This window comes from Pseudopipra pipra, chromosome 13 (genome assembly GCF_036250125.1).
Source record: "Pseudopipra pipra isolate bDixPip1 chromosome 13, bDixPip1.hap1, whole genome shotgun sequence".
Lineage (NCBI taxonomy): Eukaryota > Metazoa > Chordata > Aves > Passeriformes > Pipridae > Pseudopipra > Pseudopipra pipra.
The window spans coordinates 14,355,141-14,371,386 of record NC_087561.1 but is presented as its reverse complement, the minus strand read 5'-3'; the positions used below and the strand labels follow the sequence as shown (position 1 = coordinate 14,371,386).

At 37.9% G+C, this 16,246-nt stretch overlaps 1 protein-coding gene across 4 annotated transcripts in view; it reads left to right on the top strand.

The window, feature by feature from the left end:
• Window positions 1–16,246, top strand: part of PCDH11X (protocadherin 11 X-linked) — a 455,646-nt gene that overhangs the window by 324,346 nt on the left and 115,054 nt on the right. For 3 of the 4 annotated variants that reach the window (XM_064670115.1, XM_064670112.1, XM_064670114.1), the window contains one exon: window positions 5,754–5,952. The exons of the other annotated variant lie outside the window; for it this stretch is intronic. In XM_064670115.1, coding sequence (XP_064526185.1) covers window positions 5,754–5,952 — 199 coding nt within the window. The remainder of the gene's footprint in view (window positions 1–5,753; window positions 5,953–16,246) is intronic. 4 annotated transcript variants of the gene reach the window in all.

Below are 16,246 nucleotides of genomic sequence, written 5' to 3'. Positions count from 1 at the left end.
AATAGGCTGTGCTTCCTGCATCTAAATACATTAATAAAGTGGGAGGAGTTATTTAAATCAATAATAAGTAAAAACCTAGAACTATTTACATCTCTCATACTACTATGGAACAGTAAGATTGTTAATCACAGTGAGGAAAAGTAATAGTATTTATCAAAGCTTTCTCTTCTTTAGAAGGAAGCCAGATGCTCTGTTTTCCATTAGTAATTAGTGAGAATATAAGATACTAGTTATTAATGTTAATGATATTAAATTAAGAGGACTAGATAAATTTATAACAAGAATGTCAAAAGTATTATATTGGATTTCTGAAGTTTTAAAGAGCTGAAAATGTAAAGTCTTGGCAATATTTAAAAGGGTAAATATGATAAATTGGGAAAAGAGCAGGTCTGTTTGATTTGACAAAGAAATCAGAAGATGAAAGGGATGCAGTCAATAAAGATAGGGCAGGAGCTGGAACAGCTGAACTTGTTGGAAGAAAAGAAAGGCTTGTTCAACAAGTTTGATCTATATGATATGACAATTAAGGTTCTCAGTATTGGCAGTAGTTGGGGGTGATACTTTTTCATATGAGATAGGGGAAAACTGATTTTAATGTCCATTTAGCTTGGACTTCTGAAATTAGCTGGGTATTGTCACTTTGCACACTACCTCTCTCCTTCCCCCAGGGGATGAGCCCCTCATTCTCTTTTTTGAAAACAAACAAACCAACCAACCAACCAAAAAAAACCCACACAAAAATAAAATAATAATAAAAAAAAAACAGTTCTTTGCAGAATCACTGCAGGGCATATTTAAGAAATTATAAAAAAGCCACTGCTAAATTAGGAAAGGTGATTTGCTATTGGTAAAGTATTTCTTGTTGTGTTTAATAACGGTGACCATCTTTGTAGACGGTCCAAGAGAAATACAGATACTTGTTGGTAAAAACATAGAAATTACTTTAATTTAGTGCTCCAAGCCAAAAATTATTTGAAATACAGACTTAGAAAAGAGTTGATAGACACTCCTTGGGCCATAATAGCTGTGCTGTTCGCTACTAAGTTTAGGGAAAGGAAAAATGAAAATACTACCTTGTCTTTGTTGAGTTTCAACACAAAGACCTATTTCCCATCGAGTTTGTGGTTGAATCTTTTCAGGCTGTTTGTTTTCATGTTGTTCTAAGAATTTTTCACTGATAGTTGCTGGGTCCTGTTTGTCTCAGTGTAAGCCTATGGCAAAAGACACTGGATTGTTGTTTTGGAACAAAAGGTGATAGTTGAGTGTAAAGAGATTTGAGGTGGAAATAGTAGTTTGATTAGGGATTTTCTTTAACAACTGAGAATTACTGGTTATACTTGAAGATAGTTGTTGTCTGGTTATTTAGGGTACTTCACATCTTCCCAGCATTTGAAAGACACAAGAAACTGAGGAAATTAAAATTTTTTCTTACTACTTCTTTATTTACCAGCTGCTAATAGTGGTGGAAAATGCTGAAGTAATCCTGTTCTTTTATGCTTAGAGCATCTCCTGAATAAGTTCTGTTTTAAATCAGAATTATCATCTAAATAATATAATTAATTCAGCATAAATTAAAAAAGTAATGTTTTTTTCTTTATGATCTCCTTTTAAAAGGATATTAATTTGCTTCAATGAATGAAGATAATAAGGTTAATAGTTTAATGTTCCTCAGTTGATATATGCTGCTTTTTCTATTACCTTTTTCTTCCTTTTTGATTATAAATTGGCTAACCCCTGGTGTATAATTCCAGAAATCATCCCTTCAGTGTATCCAAAGCTATTTACTTAGACTCATCTTTTATTATTCCCACTGCCACAGTCTAATTATTGCAGTGAAAGATTGAACACAGAATAGTTTGGGGCTTTGATCAGTCTTCATATAAATTTCAATAATGAGAGTAAAAGGTTTGCGGTTTTCTGAGATAATTTGATCCCTCCAGACACACTCTGCTTCTACCAAACGCAGTGAATGCCATATGAGACCTCTGACAGCATTTGTGTCTGGGTTCGTGACATCTCTGGAAGCAAAATTCTTTTTTCATACCAATAAAGAGTAATTTAATATTGTTAAATGTGTCAGAGAAACTATAGATTACTGTACATTTTTCCTTAAGTTTTCACTTCATTGTCCCCTATCAGTTTAATTGTCTGTATTACAAGTTCCTACACCAGAATCCACTAAGAATACATAATAGGTTTGCTTGCATTTCTCTCCTTTTGAAAAAGTATACTAACTGTCATTCAAATAAATAAAACAAACCATAATCCTTGTTATTCTATTACTATCGGTGCTAACTCCCTTCGGAGATAAATAGAAAAGCAGCTGGAGACTGAGGATATTTTGTAATCTTATAAATTGAAATTTAAATGCCTCAAGGAAGAAATTTCCAAAATAATTGTGACAGAAGATAAGTCCCAGCTTTTGGCAAAATTTTATTAGAATTACTTGTTCCAGATCACTGTCTGATGCCTGCATGAATTAAGAAAATGGCAGCACTGCCATGTAGAGAAATAGCTGCATTTTTTTCATCTTGATAAATTCTCCTGAAAGTGCTCTGTCATCAGCGTTATCAGGTGTGACATTCTCAGGGACACTATCAAATTAAAAATCAGGAGCCTTTAGCTGATGCCAGTTGATTTTAAATCGTATGGGTTTTATCCTTTCAACTAATAACATTTCAGTTTATGCAACCAAATATTTACAATTTTTTACTGAACATGAGTGTTAGTTAGTGACATTTTCAATTTTGTTTGAGATATTGTTTTTTCTCACTGGGCTAGGCAGTTAAAAAAAAAAAAAAGGTTGGTGACTTTCTGGTCTCCTTTACTGTCATCTGGTTAAAAACTTCTGCTGTATTTTGACAACAAACCATGAAAATAAATATTCTTTTTTTACATATAGTGAATCCCAGTTGCACATAGTATTAACCATTGTATTTCCAGTCGTGTGCAAAAGCTAATATTGGTATGTAATGCTAAAACTTGGGCTACAAAAGGCTTTAAAATACTTTATTCTTAAGATTCACTGGTAGCTTGGAGAGGAGAAGATAAAAAGTAGTGTGGGTATCAAATATCACAGGCCCAACACAAAACAGCACAAAGGCAATGCAAACTTCACAAAATACAGTTTTTACAAACAGCTCATGCAATGAAAGTGGATTTTTTCATAGATACTGTGAATACCAAACTCACTTCACATCAAAGAAATAGTGTATTCCATTTCCACGTATCTTGGCTGTGCAAGCTCGGTACGGTTTTGAATGCAGGGAGTACATCAGAAGCATTGCTGGAATGTTTTCACTGGATCAATTTGACAAAACTTTAGTTATTTGGACTTTCAGAAAAGAGTTGATTGACACTGCTGGTGTGAATAGGGCTCTGAGAGGCAGCTGATGAGTGAAATAGTAGAATTACATATCAGTAATTTCTGTGGATCCATCTGTTTTTTTGACTGTGCAGAGACACTTCATGTATCTCCACCCATCTGTAGTGGGAAAAGACAGCAGGAGGAGCAGGACCACTGTCCCAGCCAGCCTTCCAGAGCCCTGGGGCAGCTGTAGGCAGCTCACTGGAGAGTTCAGTAAGATTCTTCTGGTGACACCAAAAACGCTTGGGGTCTGTGGGCATGTTAGCTGGGAACCTTTCACCATCTGAATTTTTTTCCCGTGTGCTGTCAGGCTCCCCCAGCACTCACAGAAGGGGTGTCCCCTTTCGATCTTGTGTAATGGGAAGTCATTCTGTATTCAGGTTTTCAGAGCTCAACTGATGTCTTGGCTTGATCTGTTCCAATTTCTGTTAAAGATCTGCCAAATGAGGGAGAGTGTAAAATCTGCAAATTTGATAAACAGGAAAGCAGGACTGGAAGGCAAAGTATACTTGATGAAAACAGATGAAATCATCTGGAAAAACAGAATGGCAGGAAGAATGAATGCAAAGTGCCACTCGTAGGCTCCAGCAATCAATGGCAATAACCAAAAAGGGAACAACGAGGAAAATGGTCAATAAAAAGGACCTGGGCATTATGGTGGTTGGCAAGGAAAATGTGTTCCACTGCCTTGGAGAAGGCAAAGCAGTGGTGGAGCCTGCAGGAGGTGTGAAATGATCCTTCTGCAATACTCTGTGCTTTAAGGATCTTGGCTGAAGCTGCATAACGAGTTCTGAGCAGCGCACAGAGAGAGCTCTGTGTGTGTGTGCAGGGGGGCAGGACAACATATCAGAAGCACAGGACAGATTGAAATAATAAGGCCTGTTTATTCTGAAGCAGACTAAAGTGCTAAATGCCAGCAAGATGAGTGGGAATAAGCAGACCATGATGGATGGGAATGAAGAAGTGATTTATTTTGTAACAAGAAAGAGGCAGGTTCAACATTAAAAGAAAACCTCCCCATTAGCAGTGGTGAAGCACTAAAACAGGTTTTCTGGGAAAGCCCTGAGTGTCTTACTGGTAGCTTTTAAGAAGAGCTGTCACTCACATCTGTCAGGAATTGCATAGGTAGAGCTGATGCTGCCGTGTTCTTGGCTGTACACGCTGTACAGCAGCTGTCTGTGGGCATGTGGAATAATGTCACAGTGACAAAAAGAGATTTTGGAAAGTAGAGGATCTGAACTTTTTAGCAAAAACTTAATATAATTGAATGTTTTCAACACCATTGCCCTATAGGAACCAAATATCTAGAGACCTCTGAAAACATCTGCTCTATTATAAACACTACATACTTTTTTGCATAATTGCATCAAAAATCTGATCTCCAGCTTTACTAATCCCAGAAGTTCTGGGTCTGGAAAGATTTACATTGCCTTTCAAATGGAATTTTGAGTAACAAGACGCTAATAATATTTTAAACTGGGTTTTTGTTTTGTTTGGTTTTTTCAATCTTAATTTTTTGTGTTTCCAAAACATGGAAAACAGATGCATCAAAATAAGGAAAGCTGCTTATTTATTTTTTCATGTTTTCTTTTAATACTGGGACAGATTTACATTTAAATTATTCAGTTCCTAAATCATGCAGAGTCACTTAGGTAATGAAAACACTGTCCTGTGCCTGGTGCATCAGGTGCTTCAATTCACCTGGCCCTTCCTTCTGCAGCTGGGCTGTGATGCTTTCCTTCCTCAGCTCACTGTTTCCCAGCTTCCAGCCTTTTACACTTAAGGTACAGGTCTGCAGTATAACAAAATTCAAAGGAGTTGTAGTAAAATGTCTGAAGGAGAGTAATGGAATCTACCTTTCAATCATTAGCTTAACGGATGTGTGAAATCTATTAAAATTTTTTCAATTCATACGACTTCTTATTGTTTGTTCTTTCTCTGCTGTAGAAGAATCCAACAGCATTATAAATGTGTCATGTTTTTTAGGCCCAAAAGTGTGGAACAGCTTTTAATGGGAAAGAACATGTTTTTTGAAAACTAGAAAACTGAGCAGGGAAATAAATTGAGCCTCAAATAATGATTGAAATCTCCAAGTCAATATACAAAAGGCATCCAAAGACTTGTGAAGTCTGACAGAATCTCTTTAGTTTGAGGTGTCTTTCATTTTGCATCAGGGCTTACATTTTTAAAAAACAGCAGCAAGCAGTGCTGTCAGGTGAAGCAGGTTTGAAAGCAGGCTGCCTGCTCATGGAAGCCTGAAATTGTGCACAACTCTCGGTAATGCATCCCCAGCAGATAACTGAAATAATACATTTCCTAAATTGGCTGCATTAAGCAATTACTGATACTGTAGTGGAAACCATATAATTTTGTTCCTTCCTTGTAGCCTCAGCGCCGTGTCACGTTTCACCTCCCAGATGGCTCCCAGGAAAGCTGCAGTGACAGTGGCCTTGGAGACCACGAACCCACGAGTGGGGCCAGCACATCCCACCCTCTGCCCCTCGGCTTCCCCCAGGAGGAGTACTATGAGCAGGCTTCCCCCAACAGCCGGACGGAGGGAGACGGCAACTCGGACCCCGAGTCCAGTAAGTGATGAACTCTGCTCATCTCAGTTGATAAATCATTCGAGTGTTGGAAGCGGGGCTTTTTTTTTTTTTTTTTTAACCAGGTAATTATTAAAAACAAACATTGGTTTTAATGTGACTGAAGAAACCCTATATTTCTAAAAACGTGAAGTCTGACCATTGGAAATAAAACACTTCGAGATGTTAAGGGCTTATGGATGACCCGATGTTTTTATAGATCTGCTGTGCTATACACAGAGGAGCTTTCTGATGAGGTTAATGCTGTTGCTCTTACAGTCATAAATACTGTGCTGAGGGAGTTCACTTTTTTTAACCTGTTTCCCTCTCCAACACTACAACTTGCTGTAGTTAAATAGGGAGAACTCATGAATGATGAGTAGGTCTGTGAAGAGTCTGCAGTCTCCCGAAGTAAAGGTTTCTTGATTTGTCCTTTGAAAGCAGCGATGGTGTGTAGTAATAATCTCAAAAGAGTTTGTCATCTTACTTCTGCCATCGTGGCTGCCTTCTTGTGATGTCAAAAAGTTGAGCAAAATCAGTGTGAGCTCCAGACTACACTAGAGCTGTGGATACTGGCATTGCTTCCTGTGATGTGATAGCCAGTTGGAGATTCCACTGAACTTTAGTCAACTGTTAATTGTCCAGAGGCTCCTTATCTGGATTAAATTGAACTGTGCCATTGATAAAGAGACACCTGAATGTCTCTAAGCCTCTAAGGCCTTGTTAACAGCTTAATAAGCGATTTGGAAATACATCTGTTCTGGGCAGAACTTGGCCCAAAAGGTGTATTTCAGCTGCTTTAGTGTATCATGAGGAATGAATTAGTAAGTGCTATGCACTTGAATTAGCTGTGTGAGAAGGTAGTTACACTCTGCAGTGGCCAAGACAGCATTCAACAGAGAGCGTTCCCTCTGACTTGCAGCTGGCTCTGACACATCCAGCCTGGCTCTCAGAAATCACCCCCTGCCTTTGCCTTGTTCTGCCCAAGGCTGGAGTCTGAGGGGCTTTTTGCATGGGGAAGATCCATTCTCTTTTTATTTTAGTTCATAAACTAAATCCTCAGTTTCAGACTTTTTAAAATTTGCAAAGTGAGATGTTTTCTTGAGTATTATTTTTTTCCCAAGCTGATAGACAGCTGACAAGAACCATCAGAGGTTCTGGATGTTGTGTTGAAAACATTATTCATCCCTTGCTTTTGTTTGTGTTTACAAATTTGAGGCTGAAATATACCCTTAAAAATATTCTAGACAGTCAAACTGGATTCTTCACAGAATGCAGCTTTAAAGGGCTACAAATATACCCCCAAAGAAAGAAAATATCAAGTTATGTAGTGTGTTTTCTGCTTTTGCTATGCATACTCATGATCTGGACTTGCTTTCCAGCTCTCCCTTGTTTGTAACTCTGATATTTATTCTTTACTGAAGTGAGCACAATGTACATGAAATCAGTATCTGGATCCTTTCCTGCAGAGAATGTGTGACAGGACCTGGTGTATGAGGAGTTGTTAGAACAGGTGTGGGGATCCTGTCTTGCCATTTACAAAGAGGCTCAGGTTTGGGATTTGCCAGTGCTTTTTGAGCCCAGTTTCTGCAGTTTCAGAAGTATGGATCATGACTCTTCTAGAATGTTGCCCCAAAAGTAGCACAGCTCTGGCATGTGAACGTCATTGGCACATATCACTGCGTGGAGACTGAGCACACATCTCAGTCTTTCCAGGTGTGAAGTTGAAGAAAGTTTAATCACCTGTCTAATTACCTGACAGTTCAGTTTTAAACTTGAAATCACAGTTTAATTAGCATTTATGTCATGTAAAGGTTTTTTTTTTTATCCCTTTTAACTCGTATCTTATTGAAACACTTTAATTGATGTAATGTGGTGTGATGGTTACAGCGCAGAAAGCGTCGTTTGTGGCCCTTTTAGTGTTTTATCCTCATATTAATGGCAGCATCTAGTGGCAGGGAAAAAAAAGGAGATGTAAATAGTTTCTGTTGTCTGCTCTAAGTAAAAAAGAAGGGGAAGACCCACAACATATTTGTGTTCAACATGCAAAGTACCTTGGTCTAGGTAAAAGCAACCAAAATATCTTTGTGCTGATCTATGCAAGTGCTCAGTCTGAGGTTCATTCGGTTCCCTTTTGCATGCATGACAAATTTAGTCAACAGTGAGATAGTGAAAATAGTCCTGAATTGGCAGTTTCCTCTACAAACATACTGCTAGATTTTCGATCGTTATGTTTTTTTTCATTTCATTTGGAGTGCCATGATACATTTGAAATCTTTCTAGTCTTCTTTCATGGACCAAAGTGTTATTAACATGAAAAGAGAAAGGAATATACAGTCAGATAATCTGAGTTCCTGAAATGGAATAAGCATGGCCTCCATTCTCTCTCAAGATCTTTGATATCTGACCTGTCTTAATCTGAAACATTGTCTAGAACATTGAGCCTGGTTAGTCACCTGATGATGATTTAGTTCAACTTTGCTTAACAAGGAGACAGATTTGGGATGAAACGACATCAATAACATGTAGAGCCAAGTGAGACATTCAGTACCTTATGAAAGCTGATGACAGATGCGACATCACACAGAGATATATTCAAAAGTGTTTTCTCCCTCTTGTTTTTCCTGACTACAGTTCTTTGGTGCTGTTTGTTTCTCTAATATTGGAAATTATTGTCCTTTGGAAACTTTCCATTTACTGGCAATAGCAAAGCATTTATTGCAAAACACTGAAAAAGATGAGCATAACATAATAACAAAACCTGAGAAATACTGGTGAGAGGAAGCTTTACAAATTCACATCCAATACAGGATTGAAGCAAGGGGGAAAGAATAACTGTAAGGTTATAGTGGTTAGAAAGCTATGAGCAATTCATATGTAAACCTTTGAAATTAATTCACTGTGCTAATTAAAATTAGCAATAGTCTATTTAAAATGATTTGTCTTCTCTTACTTTAGTTGCCTCCTCAGAAAAGCATAATGTGCAGTGTGGTAGATGCATCATAAGGAAGAGATGCCAATAAACTGTCACACTAAGTAAACAGGATTATAAAAATGTGTGCAGGTTTGTAGAGAACCTTACCCTTAAGTAACAGCACTCTTGTACGTGGTATTCATTTATTTTCTGCTCATAAATTGCTCAAACTGATAAGGATGCTTCAATAACTCCCTATGTAAAGGATTTTAACCAAAACACCCTTTTTTTTATCCTCTTTTTCTCCCGTGTTACATTTAAATACAAAACACACTATAAACATAGACAAAGAGTAACAAATTTGCTCTTCCCTGGCAAACTCTCTCTCAGTTGTACCCTCTTAGTGGCTGTTAGCAGTGATGCTGATCAAAGAGGCTAAAAGGTACATGTAAACCCCAGTTATACTGGGTTATTTAATACACGTGTAACATATTAATAACAGATTTTCATGCTTCACCTGTTTTTGTTGCCTTATCAAAACTATATTCTTTCCTTTAGAAAATAAAATTGTTTCTCTTTTATTTGGAGAAGGTAGAATATGCCCAGTTCAGCCAAGAAATTGGTCAGAGCTAGAGGAATGATTGCAGCTTGGGGATGGTGGGGGTGAGGAAGCCAGAAAACCTGAAAGTAATCTGAAATTAAATAATAGTAATCATTCTATATAAAGACAATGGAAGTATAAACAAAGCTAGCTGAAAATTGAAGGACTAGTTAATGAGGCAAATCACACTGAGGTCTCAGGGTTTCAGATTGGAGGAAACTGGTGTCTTAAGGAAAAGGGTGTTTTCATAAAGAATATTTAAGATTAATTAGTGACTAATGAGCCAAGAAAGTTTCATCGAAAATCTGAAGGCGTGGAGCTAAGTATGGCCAAAAGGAGAGCCATGTAATTTTGTAGTCAAATCAAGTTGTTGTTGCTAAATGTGTACGACTGCTTGTTTTTATCTCCCAATCACACCTTCTCTTGTGGCAGCACATGCATTTGAAGAGCTATTTAGGTGAACTGGGTAGAAGAATTCATCTGGGTTCAACCCCTAGGGAGGGGGAAAAGTGAATTTTAAATACATGGATTCTCCAATTCCATTTGTTACATGAGGCACTACTTGTGGACAGCAAATGAGTGAAGGAGTAGCTGGGGCAAAGCTTATGCTGGCTTTAAGTGATCATCAGGCTGCTAGAGAATTAGTCTTAAGAAGAATTAAGACTGCAGTCTATGGTATTTAACCACATAAGAAGGAGGTTTGCAATAAGGATGACATCTGTTCATGATTAAAGATAGCATATATTTCTTCCCCAAAATTAAAGGAACAGTTTCACCTTGCCTTAATTTTTGATAAGTATGATGTTGATGAGCACAAAGATGGACTGATGAAGAATGATGATAATGGCACTAAAAGTCAAAGCAAGTTCAGCACTATCATGTGGAGGAGATGAGATAATCTTCCTCCCAGGATATCAAAACTGATAATGTTTTCTTTATTTTCTGTAATTCTAAGACACAAGGTGTCAAGAAAAAATAAAGTGTCAGTCAAGCTTCAGTACTGGAAAACATTTATGAGAAAGAAACTAGGATATATATAAACATAATGCAGTAAATGGTATCATAGGTTTCCCAAGAGTAGAACTAGTTTAACTCTATTATTTCACATCCATGACATGTATTTTTAATATTGGGGACTACATGTATAGTTAATCTATATCTATTTAAGAACTAATAACTATTATTACACCACATTAGGGTGGAGCAGTAGTAATCAAGAATGAAAAGACACAGAATGATACAAGAATGGAAAAACCTCCATCATTATATTCATTAATGAGTTTGCCATTAAAAAAGCAGGAGTATGTCAATGAAATATTCTAGTAGCTCAAAGCCAGGCATTGCTGAAAATAGAGGAGGAGGTGTGCATGACACAAGAATTGGATTTTGCTAAGGATTTGAAGTAATAGCAGTGGGATGAAATCTAATAGTTGAGAGTCATTCTCATAGGACCTGGTGTATGGAACTACTATATAAATCACCAGCTGAAAACGACATAAATAAAAAAAATAAACTGAGTTTTGAAAAGATAAACTATAAATCACCAATACCTAATGTGATTGTGAAAAAAATCTTGGGTTACTCCTAATACAGGGAAAAAAAAGAAGAAAAGAAATAAACCCAAGGCATTGCTGATACTATAATGGGCCTCTCATGAGTAATGTTGGCTTCCCACACTAAAGAAAGGTGAACTCACATGAGAAACAGGTGTAAAGAAATATTATTAATAACAGGGGAATGGAATGCCTATATACAGAAAAAGGAATTAATATTGGCTTGTTTAAACTGCAAGGTAAAGGCTGACTGGGGATTAGGGCTCTCACATAATAGCAGAGAGTGGGTGCCAAAATGAAGCCCTGGGTTGGTTCACAGGGAAATGAGCAGGTGCTGTCTGTACACCAGCCAAGCCTGGAAATTTGGGGGTTGCAAGCAACATCAATGTGAGGAAGTATAGAAGCAGGCCATGATAATGCAAATTGGTTATAAAAAGAAGCTTGACAAATTTATGAGAGGGCAAATAAATTGCTCTTTGTAACAACAGCAAATCCAGTGTGTGATGCAACAGGTCACTTTTCTACACTGGGAATATGAAATCTGGGGTGAATGTGTTTGCTGAGTCTCAGCTCTGTGTTAGGCTGTGGCTCCAGCTGCAGCCCCCATCTGGACACAGGGTTGGTGCCCTGGTACCTCACCTGTTTGGGGAGCTTGGCCCAGAGACTGCCGGACACTGCCGTGATGGGAAGCAGTGCTGGCCCCACCATGCCCAGCAACGTCAGCATCTCACCTTGGTGACAACTTGGGGGTCCCATAAATCTCCCTGATGCCACAGTGGAGTGGACAAGGTCAGTGCTGCACACTGACAGACAGCTGTAGACAGGAAGCTTGCTGTCCTTGGGGAAAACGCCTGCGTTTTCTGCCACGCTGTCTTGTCTGATAATCAGAAACTCTGCAGTCGCTGAAATATACTCTTTAAACATCATCAATAGGATGCTCTGGCAGCTGGACTTCAGACCTCATGCTGGGACACAAGAAAAAATAAAACTACAAAGTTTTAATTTTCTAGTTCCCTGTCCAAAAACTGGATTGCCAACAGATAGAATTTTTTTTTAATGGTGTTTTCATATTTTGATTCTTGTCTTGTGCACTTTTAGTTCCACAGTAAGGTTGAAATGTAACAGTAATATTTTAATCTGCTTGTTGCCGAGTTATAAACACACTATAGCACTTAGGTCTAATTTGAATAAAAAAGAAAGATGCTGTCATTAGTTAAAGATAACAAATCTTGGCTAAAACACATCCCAGTCTACCAAATCTGCCCGTTGGGCCCCTTTACTTCTGCTGTATTGGGTTTTTCTAACCCCATGGCTGAACACTAATAATTAAGTCAGAAAGTGCTGAGGTAATTAATCTTTCTGAGGCAATAGAGTTTGATTGATCTTCTACCTTTAATCAAATTAGCTTGTACGTAGGTGGGAGAATGTAATGGCTGAGCACGGTACTGTACCACTTTGTGAAGTGCCAACCTTTGCAGTGACCTCCTGCGTGTGTGCCCATGAATCACGTCTCTGTAAACCACCACAGCAATCATTAAGTTGCTGTGTGATTTAAAAGATGGGGGAACTGGCAGAGATCAAAATCAGGATGTGCTCAACGCTCACATTTTAGAGTATATTTCCTTCAGAGGTGCAGCTTTATGTCTGCGTGGCACATGTTTGAGGGCATTGAATGTCACAGGGCTGAGAACTGTGTGGATTTTCCAGAGGGTTTTGCTCTCTGTTTCTAAAATAACTGTCTAGTCATAGGCACATATAGTGAAACAAGCCAGTAGAAACTCCTATAAAACAAAACATTATGGTATTCTGGATTTGTTCATGAGTGGAGAGGGAGGAAGAGGTCAGACTGAAGAGGTCAATTTACAATGATACAGATGAGTGGCTTTTGCAAGCAGATTTTCACTTGTACCTGAGAGGATACAGATTGCATATTCAGAAATAATTCTGTGATTTATTAATTTTTTCCCTGAGTGCCTAACTTAAGAGTTATTAAATCAGCTGACACAAAGAGGGAAAAATGGACAAAGCTAATTAAATTAAAAAATGCAAAAGCAAAGAATAATCCTGGTTGGCCCCTCTCAGTCAGACAGAGCACTGTAAACACAGACTCTGAGTTTTAAAATCTCTGTATAAAAAGCACTCTATAAATTCTTCTCAAAGTAAATTTTAGCTATTTTACTGCTGGTATCAGAACATAAAGCCTTGATCTACAGTTTTCTACTGTTTGAAGAAAAGTAAGATAAAAGCAAGTTTTCTGAGATGCACCATATTCTTTCATGCAAAATCAATAGGGATTGATGAGGAAAGATCAATGGGGAAAATATGCTGGGTTTTCTAGACTACACACTGGGATGAAGTAATTCACGTGTTTGTGAATACTACTTAATGTAATTCTTGACTAAAGTTTATAATAGAAGTTACTCTGTTTAAAATGATTACAAAGAATAACTCCACCTAACAGTTGAGAAATCAGTCACTTCTTGTGAAATAATAAGGAAGGCTTTAAAGTGTTTGTTTTGGGGTTTCTTTTAATAATAAATGAGATCTGACATCTATAAACAGTGATTTAGTGGCAGATGTTCTGTGATATATATTTATGTTATCACTTAAGCTGACATGGTAATGGATAATCCTATTTTTTTTCTGTTTGAGGTTTATGAAAGTTTTAAAATATATTGCTCTAGCGAGCAGGCTGGTGGGGCAGAGGTGGATAGTGAGCAAATTTCTTCCCTCTAGTTTTTCAAACTCCTTTTAGATCTGACTAGCTGTCATATTTGCAGTAAATAGAGGCCCTGAAGTTTGGCTGGGTAAGTGGAATCTAATTTGGAGCACTCTGTATCTGGGAGTGTATTAGGGCTTTGATGGTTACGATAGCTCAGAAAGTCACAAAGGGCACAGATTAAAACGGGCCGTTTATCTGGAGCATATGAAAGCTGAAGTCATTGATAGAGCTCCCTTCTGGTGACAGCTTTGAAGACGAGTGTATCCTGCGTATCTTAAATCTAGTTATGGATGAGATAGGAGTTTATCACTGGGAAGCAGACCTCTGCCAGCAAAGCAATGCCTTATCTTGTCCACCGGCTTTGCAGATGACAAGTGTGAAGATGGGGCACAAATGTCAGGAGGCAGCAGGAATTTGGGGTGGCAAAGTCACCCCACTCTGGCCAGGCTCCCATCGGAGGGAAGCAGTGGCCATCTCTTGAGAATATGCCTTTCTTTGCTTCTCATTTTTATTTGGCCACCCACACAGTAAGATAAATTTCATAAGATGTTTGTGTTTGTTACTTATGAGCCACAAAACAGGTCTTTCCATGTCCTTCTGTCTCTCTTACTTTGTCTCAAACTTTCTCTTCTTTCTTCTTTTAAGAGTAGGAAAACACAGGTGATGTAATTTATCTTCTTCTTCTTTCTTTTTTTTTTTTTTTCAAATCAAGCTAATCAGTGGCTCCAGGAGGAGCTTTTAGCAATATGAAATATTAAGGTGTTTGTTAGCACTGAGTTCCTGTTTTAAAAACGGAAATATAGAAAAAAAAATTGTCTCTTTTATACCATTTAAGCCATGTGAAAAATTGCATGATTATAATTTGATTTGAAGCATAATAATTTATTACTTGATTTCCACTGTGATTAATGAAAAATATATTTAATGACTGTCTGCAGCTACCAGCCTTCCTTAGAAATTAAATGGTAAAATTGTATTTATTGAACAAAGCAGATTCCTGACTGACAGTGCACTTAAAGTCACAGCATTTGCTGAGTCAATAAATCTAGTGATTGTAGTCCTTGTTTGGGTAGAGATGTGGTCATCCTTTAATCTGACATTTTCCTTTTTACTGGATTTTTGGTGGGAAAATAGGATCCAGTCTTGAAGTATGCATTAGGAACAACTAGAACTGTTGTGTATCTGTATATTCCTGAATAGAGGAGATATTTTTGGCTTTACTCTTCAAATATCTTTTAGCCTTCTGGAAAAGCAGCATGTTGTTAATAAGCTGCTGTTTCTGTAATTTTTTTGAGGTTGTATAATTGGCATTGTGATCCTTTTATTTTCTGGTTACTGTTCAAACCTGGACTCTGCTGCATTAAGGTCAGGGGAAGGCTCCAAAACCCTTGTGCAGGGGAACACAAGGCTGGTGTCCTTGTGCTTGCTCTTGACCCAGCAAGTGTAACACCAGTATTTCTTGAAACCTACTGGTCGCTGATATTATGTACACATTCTGAAACATAAAATATATTTGTCTGGTTTGCGCTGAAGAGACCAAGGCAGAGTATTTATGATGATACTTTTGGATTTATATTACGCCAGAGGTTGAGATTCTCACCTTTGTGTTCAGTGTCAATAAATAACGCTCCTGTTTTCTAGTCAGTGGCAGGATTTTGTGTGGGTTGTGCTTTATTCATAATGCTGTGTGATTCAGTACTTTTCTTATTAATCCAAATGACATTCTAATTGTTCTTAAATGTTTTCAGAGTTAACTCTTTGTGTTACTGATGTCAGCAATTCCCGAAGCTCCTGTCTCACGTATCCCTTTCATAATTCTCAGCCTGGTCTCACACTGTCTTGGTTGTTTGTACATATTCATTCCCACATTTCAGTTGGCATTAGATGGTAAATGCCCTGGAATAGAGAGAGAAATTTTACTGTGTATTTGTGGGGCTCCGAGCACAATGGGGCTGATTTTCTGCAATTGCACTAAAAATCACCACAAATACTTGTACAATAAAAGTGGTGCAGATCTGTACAGAAAACACATCTCTACTAGCAATACTTCTAAGTGCATGTCAGGTCTTGTTGTTTTCATTTCATCCTGCAAAAATAGTTAGCTTGGGGTTTTTTGATTCTCTAACTTCAATTCCACTGTTAATGATGATGTTAATTGGGTAATTCATCCTGATGTGAACAGACAGGAGCTTTGTGTGACCAAGGAGAGGTGCTGGTGCTTCTGGGCAGTGCTGTGGTGGGTCAGCATCATGCTGGTTTAATTCAGTCACCTGACTTCCAGATCAACTGTTTCATGGAGGTTCTTACGATAAGAAGTTAATTTAACCTCACTGTATAAGGTGCCTGGCAAATGTTCACCTGCATCTGTGCATGTCAGCAACACTAACTTGAGGATTGTGTTTCAGAAATGCTTTTACGTCCCTCAGATTTGTTACTTCAGTCAAGGTGAGCAACACTGAGGCTTCCTGAAGAGCTTGGTTTAGATAGGATAATAGGATGGGATAGTG